This window comes from Xyrauchen texanus, chromosome 3, assembly GCF_025860055.1.
Source record: "Xyrauchen texanus isolate HMW12.3.18 chromosome 3, RBS_HiC_50CHRs, whole genome shotgun sequence".
NCBI classification, from domain to species: Eukaryota; Metazoa; Chordata; class Actinopteri; order Cypriniformes; family Catostomidae; genus Xyrauchen; species Xyrauchen texanus.
Genome location: NC_068278.1, coordinates 10,055,706 through 10,074,400, shown reverse-complemented (window position 1 = coordinate 10,074,400; position 18,695 = coordinate 10,055,706). Strand labels below are relative to the sequence as shown.

The following is an 18,695-nucleotide window of genomic DNA, read 5'->3' as shown; positions in this document are numbered from 1 at the left end:
GACTTCACCAGAGTGAATACAGAGGGTTCACCACAAGATGTAAACCATTGGTGAGCCTCAAAAACAGGAAGGCCAGATTAGAGTTTGCCAAACAACATCTAAAAAAGCCTTCACAGTTCTGGAACAACATCCTATGGACAGATGAGACAAAGATCAACTTGTACCAGAGTGATGGGAAGAGAAGAGTATGGAGAAGGAAAGGAACTGCTCATGATCCAAAGCATACCACTTCATCAGTGAAGCATGGTGGTGGTAGTGTCATGGCGTGGGAATGTATGGTGGCCAATGGAACTGGTTCTCTTGTATTTATTGATGATGTGACTGCTGACAAAAGTGTTCTGAAGTGTTTGCAGGCAATATTATCTGCTCATATTCAGCCAAATGCTTCAGAACTCATTGGACAGCGCTTCACAGTACAGATGGACAATGATCCGAAGCATACTGCGAAAGCAACCAAAGAGTTTTTTAAGGGAAAGAAGTGGAATGTTATGCAATGGCCATGTCAATCACCTGACCTGAATCTGATTGAGCATACATTATCAATCTCTATCCCCTGCATCCGACTTCCCAGTATCTAATCTATCCCCTAACACGTCCCCTTTCCCCCTTATCCCTCCTGACCTCCCTCCCCTTTCTCCACATTGCCTCCTCTCCCAGTTTCACTCGGTCACCACTCTGGAAATCTCTAAACTCATCAGCTCTTCCAAACCGACTACCTGCTCACTTGATTCCCTCCCAACTCCACTCATGAAGTCCTGCCTCCCTGTCCTTTGCCCCTACCTCACTAACCTCTTCAATTCCTCACTGTCCCTTGGAACTGTCCCCTCTGCTTTTAAAACTGCTGCTGTCACCCCAATCCTCAAAAAACCTGGTCTGGATCCCTCTTCTCTTAACAACTACCGCCCAATATCCACCCTCCCCTTTCTGTCTAAAACCCTGGAACGTATAGTTGCCTCACAATTACAAACCTATCTTCATGCCAATAACCAATTTGAACCTCTCCAATCTGGTTTTCGCCCCCTACACAGCACAGAAACCGCTCTCCTCAAAGTTCTCAATGACCTCCTTACCTCAGCTGACACCGGTTCCCTTAACATCCTTATTCTTCTCGATCTGAGTGCAGCCTTCGATACTGTGAGCCATAACATCCTGCTCACCAGACTCAAAGACCTTGGCATCGAAGGTACTGCAGTCAGCTGGCTCCATTCCTACCTTTCCGACAGATCCCACTTCATCTCTCTTCATAACCTCACCTCTGCAACAGTCACAGTCACCCAAGGCGTTCCACAAGGTTCTGTACTTGGCCCCCTGCTCTTCATCATTTACATTCTCCCCCTTGGGCAGATACTTCGCCACTTCAAACTGAATTTCCACTGTTATGCCGATGACACCCAGATCTACCTCAGCACCAAATCCCCTCAGAATCCTCCCCTCTCTCACATCAACTCCTGTCTGTCTGCTATTAAAACTTGGATGCAACACAACTTCCTCAAACTCAACAGCAATAAGACAGAATTCCTCCTCATAGGCTCCAAATCCACTCTCAGCAAAACCAATAACACCACTATCACCATTGATGACACCATTGTCTCCCCGTCTCCCCAGGCCCGCAACCTCGGCGTGATTTTTGATTCAACCCTCTCCCTGGAGCCTCACATCATGTCATTAAAACCTCTTTCTTTCACCTCTGTAACGTCGCCAAAATCAGAGCCTTACTCACACTCTCTGCTGCTGAAAGACTCATTCACGCCTTCATCTCCTCACGACTGGACTACTGCAACTCACTACTCTTTGGTATCAGCTCAAACTACATAAAAAGACTCCAACTGGTCCAGAACGCAGCTGCCCGACTCATCACCCGCTCCAAATCCTGGCACCACATCACTCCAGTCCTAAAACATTTACACTGGCTTCCCATTTCCCACCGGATCACATACAAAATCCTGGTACTTACCTACAAAGCCATCCATCACCTGGCCCCCTCATACCTCACTGACCTCCTCTCCCCCTACCAACCCTCACGTCCCTCAGGTCCACCTCAGCCGGTCTCCTCTGCATTCACAAGTCCAAGCTCCGCAGTTTTGGGGACAGAGCCTTTTCCAGGGCAGCTCCCAGGCTATGGAACTCTCTTCCCCATGAGATCCGCACCTCTGAGTCTCTAACCATCTTCCAGTCCCGCCTCAAGACCCATCTATTCACCTCTGCCTATCCATAGCCCCCCGCCCCCCCCCAACTCTATATGTCCCTGAATATTTTTTTTTTTTCACTTGCTCTGTAAAGCGACTTTGAGTTCGAGAAAAGCGCTATACAAATTCAATTTATTATTATTATTATTATTATTATTATGCATTACACTTGCTGAAGACAAAACTGAAGGGAAAATGCCCCAAGAACAAGCAGGAACTGAAGACAGTTGCAGTAGAGGCCTGGCAGAGCATCACCAGGGATGAAACCCAGCGTCTGGTGATGTCTATGCGTTCCAGACTTCAGGCTGTAATTGACTGCAAAGGATTTGCAACCAAGTATTAAAAAGTGAAAGTTTAATTTATGATTGTTAATCTGTCCCATTACTTTTGGTCCCTTAAAAAGTGGGAGGCACATATACAAACTGTTGTAATTCCTACACCGTTCACCTGATTTGGATGTAAATACCCTCAAATTAAAGCTGAAAGTCTGCAGTTAAAGCACATCTTGTTCGTTTCATTTCAAATCCATTGTGGTGGTTTATGGAGCCAAAAAGATTAGAATTGTGTCGATGTCCCAATATTTATGGACCTGACTGTATATTGCTCATTCATATTCCCATAGAAATGTGACTATATGTACAACATATATGTTAAAATATATTTAAGCACACACTACCATTTTTTATCCCATGCACATCTATATATTATAAAGTGTTTTACTGAATATAAAATGACATATTTTACAATATATAAGGACATATATTGTCATAAATTTCCCAATATATGAAAAGCGGCAATACCTTATGTATTACTCAGTATATTGTAATATATTAACACAGTGTATTATTCTATATAATTATGAATATACTGAAAATTATTTAATATATTGAGCCTTAATATATAAGGAAATATATTTGCTTTGCGTAAGGGCAGGCCGCAGCGTTGTGCATACATTCATAGAAAACAACTGTTTCTAATTTTAGAACGCTCAATGTTGTCCACCAGATGCATCCGGTGTGCGACCCCCTTTAGCATCAAGCTAAATTATTTGATTACTACTAAACTTTTAGGTTTGTGCAACTAAAAACTGCGGTGTCAGCTTCAGCTTGGCTTTCCTCATTACTTTTCTTCACCTTTAAAAAGTTGGAAAAGTATATCATCCAGGTACCTTTTTGGCAAACAGTTTTTAACACTATGATTTGAGATGCACTAATTTTGCAAACTATGTTGGACAAATGGTATTTGAGTGGGAATGCACAGACTGTTTAATATAGCAATACTCCATCCACAGTAATTACATTGGTTATGCATAACCGAAAAGTAGTTCCACCTTAAAAGGAACATTCAGACAACTGTACAAATGAAATAATAAATTTTTTTACTGAATAACTCATGTAAATAATTTAACAAAAATATGAGCTTTACATTTCTTCATAAACATTTTGCAATTCTGCCATTAAAAGCTCTGGTACATTCACCCCATATACTGTTTTGTAAGTGCAAGTAATTTTCTGTGGAAAGCATGCCACTGATGGTGTTGACAGATCTTAAGTTTCTTTATAGGCAGAATTTCCAAGTATGAGTAATGATACAGTTAACCATTTGTGAATACAGTCTCCAAGGAACCTGGGTGTTACAAGCATTGCTCTCAACCGAAGCTTAAGGTCAATGGGAGTTGGATCTCAGTAACTCTTAAGTTAGTGGTTGATCCCTACTTGACATAAAGCCTGAGGCCATCTCGCAAGTACCTTAGACCTCAGAACAGCAAACCATGTCGCTAAAGAAAATTTTAAGATAATTAGCAAGAAATTACAACAAATACGCAATTTATTCACACACATTATATAGTAGAACAAGTGCATAGGTCAGGGCTATTAAAATCCAATCCTTGAGAGCCACTGTCCTGCAGAGTTTAGCTGCAACCCTAATCAAACACGTCCGAACAAGCTAATCTAGGACTTCAGGAATACTTAAAAGGTACAGGCAAGAGTATAAATGCAGGATTCATAAGTCATTGTTTAATCTCAGCCTCCCTCTCTCTTTATCTTTCTATCTCTCAGACATGGATATTGGAGGTTTGGAAAGTGTGGTGGCCAACTCAGCCTACGTGTCAGCACGTGGGAGTATAGATGGAGCAGCCGTGGCAACTATGCGTGACAAAAAATACCGTGCTAAGCTCAATCTTCCACACATAAGACAATGTGAACACATGAAGTCTACAGTCGATTCTGCATTTGACAGCATGTGTGTACGCCAGCAAATTGGTAAACGGCTCTTTCAGCAATATCTCGAAGGCGAAGCTGCTCACAAGAATGCTGTAGACCTCTGGAAAGATATCGAAGACTACAATGTTGCACAAGAAAACGACAGAGCTCAGAAAGCACAAAAGATGATCAACAAATACTACGAGTCATCATCCAACAACTTTTGCAACTTCCTGGTGGATAAAGCAGTGAGCAGGGTAAAGGAGGATCACAAGAACATTCCAGGGGATCTGTTTAAAGAGCGCGAACATCAGCTCCTTGCCCACCTGGAAGCTAAAGCACTGAATGGCTTCAAGGACAGCATGTACTTTCTGCGTTATGTACAGTTTAAATGGCTGGAGAGTCAGCCTGTTACTGAGGATTGGTTCATGGATTTCAGAGTGCTTGGAAAAGGCGCGTTTGGTGAGGTCCATGCTTGCCAAATGAAGACGTCAGGGAAGATGTATGCTAACAAGAAACTGAACAAGAAGAGGTTGAAGAAAAGAAAAGGTTATGATGTAAGGGAGAGGGCTAGTTTATCAGTACAGCCTACTCTCTACAAACCGAATTTGGTTTTATCCATTGCCTAGACTTTTTAGAGCCATTTTCACACCTAGCTCATTGGGAGCTTTTGATTCGGTACCTGGTGAACTTTCTTCCTCTGTATGTTTAGTTTAGGCATGCACTTTTACGCTCTCAAACGTATGAGAACTGGAACAGATAATGGATGATGTCACGTTGCGACTTGGCAGTAATTTGTTTATAATAATAATAATGATAATATTTCAGGTTTTCTAGCTTTTATGAAACACAGGGGACCCCCAAATGTACTGTACACAGGGGACCCCCAAATATACTGGACCACCCCACTGGGGTCCATTTCTGAACAAAGTAAAGGAACTATAGGCCTGAAAACAGCCTTAGACTTTGTACAGGAGACCCTTGTGATTACTGAACTGCAAACATCATGTGCTGTTAAGTATGCAGCAAAAACCTGCTAGTGGAGCAATTCCTCCACTTCACCACATAGAAGGGAAAAGAGCAATTGAGAGAAAGGGAAAGAGACACATACAGTAGAGACATGAGATTAGATTAACCTGAGAACATATAATTAAGCAGCTCTAATCATAATGTATTGGCTCAGTGCAAAGAGGCTTGCAAGCTCTGCTTGATACTCCACAAAGCAGCTCAACAGCAACAGAGAAGCAGAAAGACAGCAGGGAAAAGGAGAGGAATCCTTAAGAGATGGAGGAAGAGAAAACAATTGGAACTATGCACGTATGTCCACACCAAAACAGAAAGGACAAAGGCAATGAGAAATAGAGTGCTGTAGGGGAAGCAGGGGAGCTAAACTACTTGGCTAAAAAGGTTTTAGGAGGGTAAATGGAATTAACCTTTTGCTAACATTTATAGATCTCATCTAAGAACTTCTTATTCTTTCTTATCTTGGAAATTCATCCTCGTCACCGATTTCGGAACCTGTGTTGAGACTGTGGAAACATGAGAATATCTTTCCCAAGTATTGAATTAACAAATTAAGAATTGTAGATTTCCTAGTTTCCCATGTGCAGTAATGTATAGGTGGATGAAAAATACAGTTGAAATACCTTAGAAAAGCAAGGTATGTGGTTAACAAGCACCTCTTTAAGGATTGACTATAGGAAGAGTGAATAAGTATTTGCACAAGATCTAATTATGAAGGACACAAGCTAATTCTGTGTTTTGGCAATTGGTCTTTGTATCAAGAGGCATTAGGGCCTGAATTCTAGTACATCCTGACACTTAGTCTAGTAGCAACCCATCCCAAGAACTTTTCACAATAGTACATTTTTCTCTTTTACTTTGTTCTACCTTGTCTGTTTTAACTTTTGATCCCATTATATCTCAAAGGGTGCCATTATTGAGAAGCGCATCCTGGCTAAAGTGCACAGTCATTTAATTGTGACTCTGGCCTACGCTTTCCAGACCAAAACAGACCTCTGCTTGGTCATGACCATCATGAATGGAGGAGACCTCAGGTGTTACTTACATGTCCATGTTTGCACATAATATTAGCATATTCCTTGTGAATAGTTGAGAGAAGATATCATAGCTTAGTAGCAGAAGTTACCCAGATAGAACATGTACATCTCAGAGATGTCTTTTTTTTTTTAGATCTTTTCATCTAATTAACATCTGATAAACATCGTAAAAAGATTTACAATCATTCTAAATCACAAACATCTCAAAGACATCTGCTAAATGTCTTATTGACATCCAAGGAATACTTATGAATGTAATGTCTTATAGACATATTACAGATGAGCAAACAACATAAAAAATGCAACTTCCAGATGTAAACATCAAACAGATGTCTAAGTGATGTATGTGTGCTCTCAGGGCAGGATGTTATGAGCATAGCAATTTTGGATTTGGCATTCTACAAGCACTTTCTATGAATGCACATACAAAAAAGTGCAGTAGTGATGCCATGATAGTGATGAAATCAGGTGGTAATTCCACGATAATTGGATATACCACAGTACTGACCTTATATATGTACCATTCATGTACTCCAAGGTACTTTAAAATGCATTGGTAATACCATGGTGCTTTTTTATAAGTGTGTTAAATCATGTTTACAATGTTCATGTATCATTTACATGGTACTCCAAGGTACTTTAAAGATTACTATAGTATTTAGCTGGCGCAAGTTGGTTTATGTGGTTTACCAGTTGGCTGATCAATTAGAGTCAACAACAACTGCAATAAAATGACTTTTATTCACTTTCACACAAATCATGAGTGAAACTGCAAATTATCTGATAAACAATTACTTTTCAGCCTGTTCCTCACACAAATCTTTGTTATGACCTTAAAAACACTTTTACTACAGTACATGACTTGGAAAATATACATTTTAATGTTTGCCCAATATAGTCAACTACATTTACAAGCGTGTTCATGCATGATTAATTTGTGGAGTACCTTTATCAATGGACCGGGGTAGGAATCCTGAAAAACTCCTGAAAGTTCTCAAAATGACTTGGTTGCTTCAGTAATTGTTTCACGCCACATTAACTTTTTCTGACCCTATCGGTTAGGTTTAAGTTCAAGTTTAAGGTAGAGAGGTAAGTTTTTTATTTTAAAACTCTATAGAGTGCAACAGTGCCCGCCCAGTTTTTCAGCCATCTGGGTTCCAGAAGTATTTTCCCCTTTCATTTATTCCATAGACTTTATATAAAATCCTTCATAAAAGAGTTGTAAGCCATGAGACAAACTAGCTAGCTCCAAGGTGAATCACAACATCACAAAATTTGTTTTGAGGCTAACATTTTTTGAAAATCAGACATAAAGACAAGGGAAAAAGTCTGTGTACTTAACATTTTTCATGAGGGCACAAACTACAATCCCATGAAGCATTGAATAAAAACTATGGAAATATATAAAACTTTTGATTTTAGGTTGTTGATAAGCAGAGAAAGAATATATTTTACTTTTAATGCAAAACATCCTGATATGTGCAAATATACAAGTAGTTTAAGGGTGAAGGGAGACCGACTCGATTACGTGGTGGTGGCTCCGAGGCAGGTTTCGTTGGTCGTGGTTTTCTGATTGGTGGATCTTTCACTGCTGTACCATGGGTAATGTAGTTGTTAACCATGAATTACGCAATCAAAAACGATTTGTAAAAAATAGAAGAAATAACCCATACAGGTGGCTTCAACGGAAGCATATACCATCGAGGAACTACCTCATAGCCCACGGTTAGTCTGTCAATAAAGGTTTGTAAGTTATAGTTGAAAATCAGTTAATCTATAGGACAATAAATGAATGGGAGTTTTACGTCCGGAACCAGACTGTTGCGTTCTATAAAACGTTAATAAAAAATAAAAAAAATCGCATCTGTTTTTCATTTCACATTTGCTTTTTAGGACAGTATCTGTAAGGATTAAGGTTTAGGGTAGGGAGGTCGTTTTTTAAAACTTGTTAGATTATTAACCTTAAAAATCGAATCAGTTTGGAAGAACATAACTCTCTGTGGCAGGGTGGAGGGCGGGGCCGGACGTAAATTTCATTAAATCAGACCACCATAAATAAATACACCATTTTTCCCTGCATGGCCGTTTACCCTGATTGGTAGTTTGCTGGTCAGCCACCTAACAAGTTTGTACAAGCTAATGGACCAGCTAGAAAACAGCAACCATGTTCCAAATATAGCAACCATCTTAAAGGTGAAAAAGTTTTCAAAAAGATTTCCCAAGCACTCCTCCTCTTTTCCATTGGTTAGGCAAACCAACAGTACTGTCCCAAACTCATGCCATTGGTTGAGCCAATGGTGAAGGTGGAATGTCAGATGCATAACATGCATAACAATGTTTTTATAGTGCCAAAGTGTTGACAATTTACATTTACAACTTTTCTTACTTATTGTTGTCTCTGCATATTAAATTGGAACAGGAGAAAGCATTTGAAAAAACACTAAAATATCACCTGTTTTTAGTTGGATTTTCCAGCAGGGTTTCAAGAAAAAGACAACACTTTTATATGCTGGAATTCCATTTTATGGGTATAACTAACTCCATCCCTTGCTCTTTACTTTAGGTACCATATGTATAATGTGGATGAGAAGAATCCAGGCTTTAATGAGGTTAGATCTTGTTTTTACACTGCTCAGATCATCTGTGGACTTGAGCATTTGCACCAGCACAGAATTGTGTACAGAGACCTCAAACCTGAAAATGTGCTGCTGGATGATACAGGTGAGAAACATACTTATAATTGCCTGACTCCACTGCTCAGGCCTGCTCCTTTAACATCAGGTTCAAACACAGACTTAATCATTTGCAATTAATAAAGTCCCTCTGAAATATCTCTGTTTTAGGACATGTGCGTCTGTCTGATCTGGGTTTGGCTGTTGAACTACCTCCAGGGAAAGACAAAACACAGGGATATGCTGGGACCCCAGGTCAGAGAAAATTTAATTTGTACACACTTAAACCATTTGTGTATTTATGCATAAAAATATACCGCTAATTATGTAAAAACTTTTCTGTGTTTACAAAAGTAAGGAATAACCATAAACATCCTTTTCCACCTATTGTTTAATTTCTTAACAAATGATAAAAAGTGGATCCGAAAGAAAATTGGAGGATGGAAAAAAATTATAATAAAATGATATGACTAAAATCATACCAATAGTAATTTATGCAATACAGCAAAAATGTTATACAATAAGTATCCTGATATTAGTCTATACTAATGAAACCATTATATTACCCAGGGGCGGTACACTTTTTCAAATAAACATAATTTAAATGAATATTCGAATTGTTATATATTTCAATACAATTACAAATTGGTTCATAATTGTTATTATAGAAATAGTGGTATCCCTTGAAATAATGAAAGTGTGAGAGAAAAGTGCACAAGTGTCTTGTAAGACACTTTCATGTTTGTGACTGTGTTACCTAAGCTGGCAAGTCAGGTACATAGACTAAATCCCAAGTTCTAATAAGAACACTAATACGATTGCAACCACAGGTGTTTAGGTGAATGTAGCACTCCTCTCCATTCACCATGGGGTGTCAGTCAGAAATTCAGATTACATATAGTCGGCTGTAGGCAGTAAGTAAATTCTGCAGCAAACCACAGGAAATTCAGGACACACAACAATTCAAACACTGCATGAAGATGCATGCATACTGTACCTATTAAACAATATTGCAAAAGGTTACTTTAGCACTACACTGAACTGAACAGATCTGCTCCCAACTGAACCTTAGCTACCTTTTCTGGACTGCTAAAACTGCATGTTAATGATCGACGACAAGGAGGACAGAGAGTTCAAAAGAGGTGCACCTTTATGTGTCATGAAATTAGGGAGGGGGATGTTACAGTTAGTCTCCAGTAGTTAGATCTTTGACTAACAGCATGAGGTCTGCTCCACATTGCAGCTTCTTATGGCCAACCAATCAGATTAGAACTTGTCAGAAGAGTGCTGCCAGTTTTGTGTTTAATTAGGGCTGCCATCTGCCCCGTATTAATCGGGATGTCCCATATTTTGTCAGAAATTAAGATGTCCCATTCTGGAAGCCCTTTGTATAGTCTGGCAGTGAGCGGACTGTGGACAGCCCTTATGGAGGACAAAACCTGCAAAAATAATAAATAAATAAATAAGGTAAATGCAAAACGTTTATCATTAAACTATTATTTATATTGTCAAGCCAGTTCTTGCCTCCTCCTTTCCATTGTCTTCTTTACTCTGGTGCCGAAACCCGGGAAGGAGGAGGGATATGCCGTAGTAGAGTTCTCGCCACTACTGTCCACCCCAATGGAGCAGCCACGGCCATCTGCCGGGGGACGAGGAGTCCGGCCGCCTGGAAGCGGACGACGGCTGCCGACCGCGAGGCGAGAAAGGGCTCCTAACCGACCGCCTGGAGCAGTCAGGGCCGCTGCCAGGGGCGGAGGAGTCACCCACCAGCCGCTGAAAAGCGGCGGGGTCTGAGACCGCCGACCGCGAGCGGGGAGGGGCTCGTTGCCGACTGCCTGGAGCGGGAGAACCGCTTTTGTTCCACAAGAACGCGGCGGGGTGTTCGATCCGCCAGGCGCTGAGGACTGCCTCCAATCCACCCGGAGAGGCACAGCTGTCATCCGTTAGAGGGTGGAGGAGTGGCCGAGGAGGTGCAATGTAAACTCTACAAACCTGGAAGAGTTTTTGAAGACATGCTTCATTTGCTGGAACACAGCAGCGAGAAGATGATGGGGTGCAGATCAACAGCAAAGCTTTGGTTTAGGGTTCCAGAGCACAAGAAATGTCCAAGCTACCCTGAAAAAAAGGAAAATTCTTATTGTGCATTAAACATTCTGATTACCAGTTATGTGCTTTAGCCCACTATGCCACCACCACTACACTATACACCAAAACAGGATAGAGCAGAGCGAATCACTTGATGCATGAGTGGTTTTATAATGGCTCGCACCACAGTGGCATAAAACCAGGCTTTAATTGCACTGTGAAAATGTGCCTTTTAGATGAGAAGCATATTTTATGAAGTGCTGAACGCCAGATAAATATCATGACATTTGATTAGGCAGACCAAAATTTCACTTGGGCGGTCGTCAAAACATTTTCATGTTATTATGAACCAGCCATAGTTCCATACGAAAGTGAGAGAAACGTATTTCCCAAAAAATTGGTGTGTCATTTGTCTGCTTTAACACAAGCATTGCATAAAGCCCTAGTTAGACTTAAGATATGTATCCTCCACAGGATTCATGGCTCCAGAACTGCTGCAGAAGAAAGATTATGATTACACTGTAGACTACTTCACTCTCGGGGTGACTATATATGAGATGGTTGCCGCCAAGGGACCTTTCAGGTGTCGTGGAGAGCAGGTATATGTAATGTGGTCATGCATACTCACTCAGTTTTTCAGGAAGCATATACATTCATCTTTTATACTGCAGATAATGTATAAGGGGTCAAATAATGAGATATTGAATTTTCCTAGACAATTTGAAATAAGAGTTTAATGTATTAAGAAAAAATACAATGTAAGTGACAGAGCCCATTTAAAAAAGATAATTAATTGCAAATTAAGCAGCAAAAACAGCTTGTTCCAAACTTCGGCAACATACTGACGTCCAGTCATGGTGAGGTGCTGAAGACAAAGTAGGATATATTTTTTATTTTTTTAAACTGGGGTCTGGTGAAAGTCAATGTGCCAACTTAAGATATAAATTAAATAAGTTTAAGGCAATACTAATAACTCACTGACATTAAATGATCCTCAGAGATTATTAATGGGTCTTTACACATTAAACCCTGGGATAGATAAAACTACCCTGCAAGCCAAAATACGTGATTGTAACTGCAATGTAATTTGATGACCAAGCTTTTGTCATGGCAACATAACTGGCTATGTTGTTAAAACCAGAAAAGTGAAATTCCTTGGTTTTGTTGCCACAACGTAATTTTGTGACGTTGTGACAACATCATTGACAATAGTTGTGTCTTGATAACCAATTAGTAATTTTTACTTTTAATAATTATTTTATGGGCGGACATGCAGTAGTCCAGCGGTTCTCAAAGATCTTAAGTCAGGCCCCCCTCAGAGGTGCTCTACATGAAATTATCATCTTTTTCATCAGACGATCACGCCAAACTTCCAATACTGAAAGTATTGATTTTGTCAGCAAGAAGCATAAGGTTTGCATCATGAGAGGTATGACAGAAAGGCTAATCATTGACTCTGAATTAGCATTTATTAAAAACTATTTCACTTCTTTGCGAAGTTCATAAAGACGCTGCAGCACTGTCCCTCTTGAGAGCAAGCAGATATCCGTGTGCAAGAGAATCTGCTCATGTTCAGATCCCATTTTCTGGCACATTAAAGAACGCAAGCATGAGTTCAATGTTCATGCTTTGATAAAAATTAATTACATGTATGGCTTACTGCAGATTTATTTGGCAGCCAGTGATTCACAGTAAATCATGCAATGGATCCATTTAGCCAGAGTAGCCAACTCCTGAATGTGCATTATCAACATACTCAACCTCCCCATCATTGCACGAACCCCATCAGTACACACCCCCGAAACAATTTCTCTCAGCTCACTTTTGCATCTTGAGTGAAATGATCCAAGACACTAAAAATCACTTTGTCAGATGTGTAGGATGACAAAACAGAATATCTTTCTCAATATTCTAGTCTTTCACAAATCACATGTAAAGAAGTAATTGTGCTTGCCAATAAGATCGGTGCTCTCATCCAGCTCTATTGCATAGTATGGGCTCTTCCAAACAAAGTCTAGTAACTGATCATTAACATCATTGCCAAGATCAGATATTCTGCTACTGACGGTGTTGTTTGAAAGTGGAATTGAATTGCACGGCAAAGCTTGCACGTCTTTGGCAGCAAGCAAAACCAATGTCTCACCAATGGTGTGAGGTTTTCCAAGTTTAGCAATGCCTTGATAGACCGCAAATTAAGCTTCAAGGCATTTAATTGGGACAGTCATGTGTCTGTTAATGGTCAATCTTTGCTATTTAAGGCCATCAAGCTATTGTTTAAAAAAGTCCTGGCTGGATGTTTGGTTTTCATTAGCAAGCACATCACCATAAATAAAAGACTGGAGACACTGGACAGGCTCATTGACAGCCTCAAGGAACTAGATGGACTCGATGGCCACAGGGAACAGGACAGCCTCTGCGAGCAAAACGATGTGGTCCACTAAATCCCAGTAGGGCCAAAAAAATAAAACACTCACCCAGCCCCTCAGCACAAAACAGCTTGTCGAAGCCCGACAGGAAGAGATGTTTCAGATGAGTCTCATCATAACACCACCCGTGGGGTTCTTGGGCCAGCTCCTCTGCGTAAATGCCAAGAAATGATCACCCAAATCTTTTCTTGGGTGATGTCATGAGAGACCTGCTTCTTCGTGGGTGAAGAAAAATATCCTTAGTGCAACATAAACTCTCTCGTTTCACACAAGAACAGGAACCGACTAAGGTGAACAACAGCAACTCCAATACACCAAACAATCAAGCACATGACTGAAGACAAAGGGAGCTAAAATAATGATAGAAATTAGGAGGGTAACAAGGGAGGCAGGTGTCACAGATTATCTGCAATTTAGTTAATCACGTCACCAGGGCAACAGGGCTGAGATGATTAATGTGGCACCTGCAAAACATGAAAAAAGAGGGAGAAACAGAAGGAAACAGGAAAACAAGTGTAGGATATTTGGTATGCGACATTTAGAAGGGAATTAAGGGTCTTGAAATATGTGAGCTATGAAATTATTTAAACTGTCCTTATTGTACATTATTAGGTAATGAAATGTATAATGGAATTAGTCACATTCGACAACCATTAGAAATTAGATAAATGACAAATAACCAGATTATTTGTCTGAATAAATTCTCCACCACTGAAATCGTAATACAACGTCGCGTTGTATCCTCTCAAAATTTCTACATTAAGGAATTAGCTTTAATAAGTGAATTATGAATAATTCACTTATTGGAGTGATATTATTGTCATGGCTTACTGAAAATAATATCACACGTATTTAGGTACAGCTTTGAATCGAAATCTTTTAGAAACAGGGATGAGATTATTTATCAAAATATACCACAGTCAATCATCTTTGAATACAGACAATCTTTATTGCTATTCTAAACATAAACCTAATCAAATACATATATACATGAGACAAGTTGGTGAAAAGAGTGACATAATGTGAAATAAATGATCAATACAGTGAAAATGAACTTTATGGAGTCTGTTGACAATATCTTAACCATTTATCCTTCTTTGAGTATACATCAATTTGCTTTCAGATTACCCATATTATTTAAATAATACACCAGCACTTTGAGCACAATATTGGAGATGTACTTGCATGTAGTGGTGTTTTCTTGTGTTCTTTGTGTTGCTTGGTTCTTGGTCGAAAGTTTGTTCCGTTGATGTTTTGGACCTCTGTAAGATCAGAGTTATTGTCTGTATGAATGATGAGGTTGGCTTTGAAGCAAGGCCTTCTCATGGACCATAGAAAGTGAGAGGCTTTCTCGGGACGTCGAGTCCTTGGACCTCACATGGCATGGACCTGGTTCCGACGAGATCCCGAGAAGACGACGAGGGAAGAGTCAGAGCAAGGTCTGAGCAGTCAGTTGAGACCAGAAGAGAGACAATGACAGAAGAGGAGAGAGGAAGAGAGAGTGTTCTTTCTATTTGGAAACATTTTAACTGAAATTGGCCACATCCCCAAAGGTGTCCTGCGCCAATCAGAAGTGACTTTTCAGAGTCACATGGTCAAATGGGCTGTCTTTTCTGACAGTTGATTTATGGTCCTTTGTTTCAGATTCTTACAAATCTCCCTCTCAAAAATAGTGCATATTTAATCATGAACTTTTATATCTTGAGAATGGTACAAGAGACATGATATTCGTTGTCATCAGCTTTCTCTTTATATACCAGCGAACGCTTACATACTAAACATGACATTGTTTTCATGGATATTATACGTGTAGGTAACAAAACATGACAATCCCTGGTTACAAATCATACTGGTTAATTCATTGGTTATACAACATGGATGAAATATTACACACATTTTAAAGAGGTATATCAGGCTACAATAATTAATTTGTCAGTTATACAAGTTACCAGAGTTCAAAGCAATTTTCAGAATTGCCTAGCAAGCCTAGGTATTGTATGAATCTTGGATTTAAATGCATTCTGTACATTTTAGAAGGTTGATTCAGCAAAGTACAGTGACTTTGTGTGAGATGTTTCTGGATTAAGGAATGTCCCTTTTAAGATGCTGTTTGCTGAACCATGGTCACGATGTCATGTGATCTGATGAGTCTAAATGTAGCAAACTAGTCCATATCGGAGGACAGAACCCAGTGTGTCCCGCGTCTCTTAGGGCCTCTTTGCATAGAATTTTTCAAGTCATATGGGATCTAGACAAGTCTCTTTGTTAGTTTTATTGGCCAGATGTGAGACTTACTGGCACCTGAAGTTTTTCATTTATGACGTTGCAGAATTCCAGGATTAAGATTGGGTAAATCCTAGATTCAAATCATGTCGTTTCAATTCTTCTGCATGTATAATCCAACACAAGACAAAACTGACAGCACAGTCACAGCAGGGCCATGACATTATGTCAAGCTAAGGAACATTTAGAATCTGTTGATGTTTTCAATGTCTTGGTGCTCTGGAGACAGATATTTTTATATTTATTTTGTATTGTTATATAAAAAATAAGCCTTTAATGTAAACAAACGTAAATCTTTTTTTAATGCATTTTCTTTAATGTTATGAAATCATCAACACTATGATTACTATGTGATTCCTCTGTGGAAATATTGCACATTTATTGACATTTGAAATTTGATATATGAATTAGTATTTGTTGCATTCAAGTTTGGTATCTTAGGGGCCGTTTACACGACAACGTTTTCAAATGAAAATGGAAAACTTTTTATGTGTTTTGGCTGTTCGTTTAACAACGAAATGGGGGACATTTTGGGGACTGAAAATGCAAGTTTTTGAATGCCATTATCATCTCTGTGTAAACATACAAAAAAGTGAATTTGTGAAAACAATGACATCATGCACACGTGTATTACGTGTTCAGTCTATAGACATGTGCGTGAGTACTTCAAAACAATGCGTTAGACATTAAAAACAATGGCAGACTGCAGGACTGTGTTTGTGCTGCTCAAGACTTGTAATAATAATAGCAATCTCATCGTCCGTCAAGACAAAATTGCTTGATGCTTTCACCATCTTTATTGTTTGTATTCACCTCTCTGTGGAAGAATGCTTACGTGTGAAGGCACGTACTGTTTCTTTACAAAGTGACATCGCCAACTACTGGCCTGGCATGCATAATACAGTGTATTTAGTTATTTTCGCAAACTTTTCAAAAACGCAAAGAAATGTTCAGTTTTTAGTACATCGCTGTTGTGTAAATGTACCCTTAATCTATAAGAACTATACATAAGAGCTTGCTTGGGTGTTGCTACCCCTCATAGACATCATGCCACCCCCTTGCCACCCCATAAAATATAAATAATAAAATGTTTGGTGTGACTTCTTTCATCCGTACAAACCCCTCTCTTTTTCCTGTACCACAGGTGGAGAATAGTGAAGTGACGAGGCGTATCCTGAATGACCCCGTCTCATACCCCCCAACCTTCAGCCAGGAGTTCAAAGATATCTGTGAAGGGCTAATGGAGAAAGATCCAGAGAAAAGACTTGGCTTTAAGAACAACGAGTGTGCTAAGCTGAAGAAGCAGTCCTTCTTTAAAGAGCTCAACTGGGGCCCATTAGAAGCTGGTATGATTCAGTCGAATGATAGTTAGATTATACAACATAAACCACTAAAAAGTGTTATTTGAGTACTGCTGAAACATTTAGAATATCTAAGCTCTGTCAGTCCATACAGTTCAAGTGAATTGTGGCCAGATCTTTGAAGCTCCAAATGTTGAATAAAGGCAGCATAAAAATAATCCATATGACTGCAGTGGTTAAATCCTTGTCTTCAGAAGCAATATTATAGGTGTGGGTGAGAAACAGGTCAATATGTAAGTTCTTTCTTACTATAAATCCACTTTCAATTTCTTTCCTGAAAGTGAAAGTGAAAGTGGAGATTTATAATAAAAAAGGATTGAAATTTGTATCTGTTTCTCACCCAAAGTATTGCTTCTAAAGACATATATTAAACCACTGGAGTCATTTGGATTACTTTTGTTCTGCCTTCATGTGATATTTGGAGCTTAAAATGTCTGGCCACCATTCACTTGCATTGAAAAGACCTTCAGAGCTGAGATATTCTTCAAAAAAACTTTTTTGCTCAACAGAAGTAAGAAAGTTGTACACATCTGTTATGGCATTAAAGTCAGAAAATTATGAGAGAATTCAAATGTTATGTGTTGACATTTCCTATTGACATGATCAGTACATTTTTCAGTTATTAGGAGTACAGTAGCTTATAGGTGACCTCAAAGCTATTAGATTACAAGCCACAAAAATCCCATATTGATTTAATGTTTTTTTAACTAGTCGAAGATCTGAACATCTCAAATGTCAATTTCTTTCTCTATTTCACTCAGTTATGCTTCCTCCACCCTTTGTGCCAGATCCAAAGATGGTCTACGCCAAGGACATTGATGATGTGGGAGCATTCAGCACCATCAAAGGTGTTGTGATTGACAACAAAGACAATGAATTCTATGGCGAATTTTCAACCGGGAATGTTCCGATTCCATGGCAGGATGAGATGATTGAGACAGGGGTGTTCGGGGAGCTTAACGTCTGGTTACCAAATGGAAAACTGCCGAATGATCTGGATCCCAACTATGTGGAAGCGAAAGGCGGGGGATGTGTGCTGCTGTGAAAAGGAAATTATTGACAATGATTCACAGTGAATAACAAAAGCATGAATTATGTAAGGTATAACAAACAGTCAGCCGGTCGTTATAGCAAAAAATAAACCCCAAAAGTATCAACCGTGTCTTGTATCATTCCGAAGGGGTTTATTTTGCAATACAGTCAGCTGGCCATTATCGCACTTATTATTATATTTACCAAATAAATGATATGTGGACATTAAATATTGATTTCATTTTTTTTTTTATATATATATATTATTATTATGCAAGAAATATAAAGACAACAGAGAGTGATACAAGAGACATGAATTTAGCACAGAGTAGGTCAATGGTTTCCAGGGACAGAAGACATATATACAGTTTTGCGAATATTATACA

At 39.3% G+C, this 18,695-nt stretch overlaps 1 protein-coding gene across 1 annotated transcript; it reads left to right on the top strand.

The window, feature by feature from the left end:
- Positions 1 to 4,248: 4,248 nt before the first annotated feature.
- Positions 4,249 to 18,322, top strand: LOC127629428 (rhodopsin kinase GRK1-like). Its single transcript, XM_052106519.1, has 7 exons — positions 4,249 to 4,947; positions 6,320 to 6,447; positions 9,014 to 9,171; positions 9,294 to 9,377; positions 11,682 to 11,806; positions 17,061 to 17,262; positions 18,039 to 18,322. The coding sequence occupies exons 1-7, from the start codon at positions 4,249 to 4,251 to the stop codon at positions 18,320 to 18,322; spliced, it is 1,680 nt and encodes a 559-aa protein (XP_051962479.1).
- Positions 18,323 to 18,695: the final 373 nt, after the last annotated feature.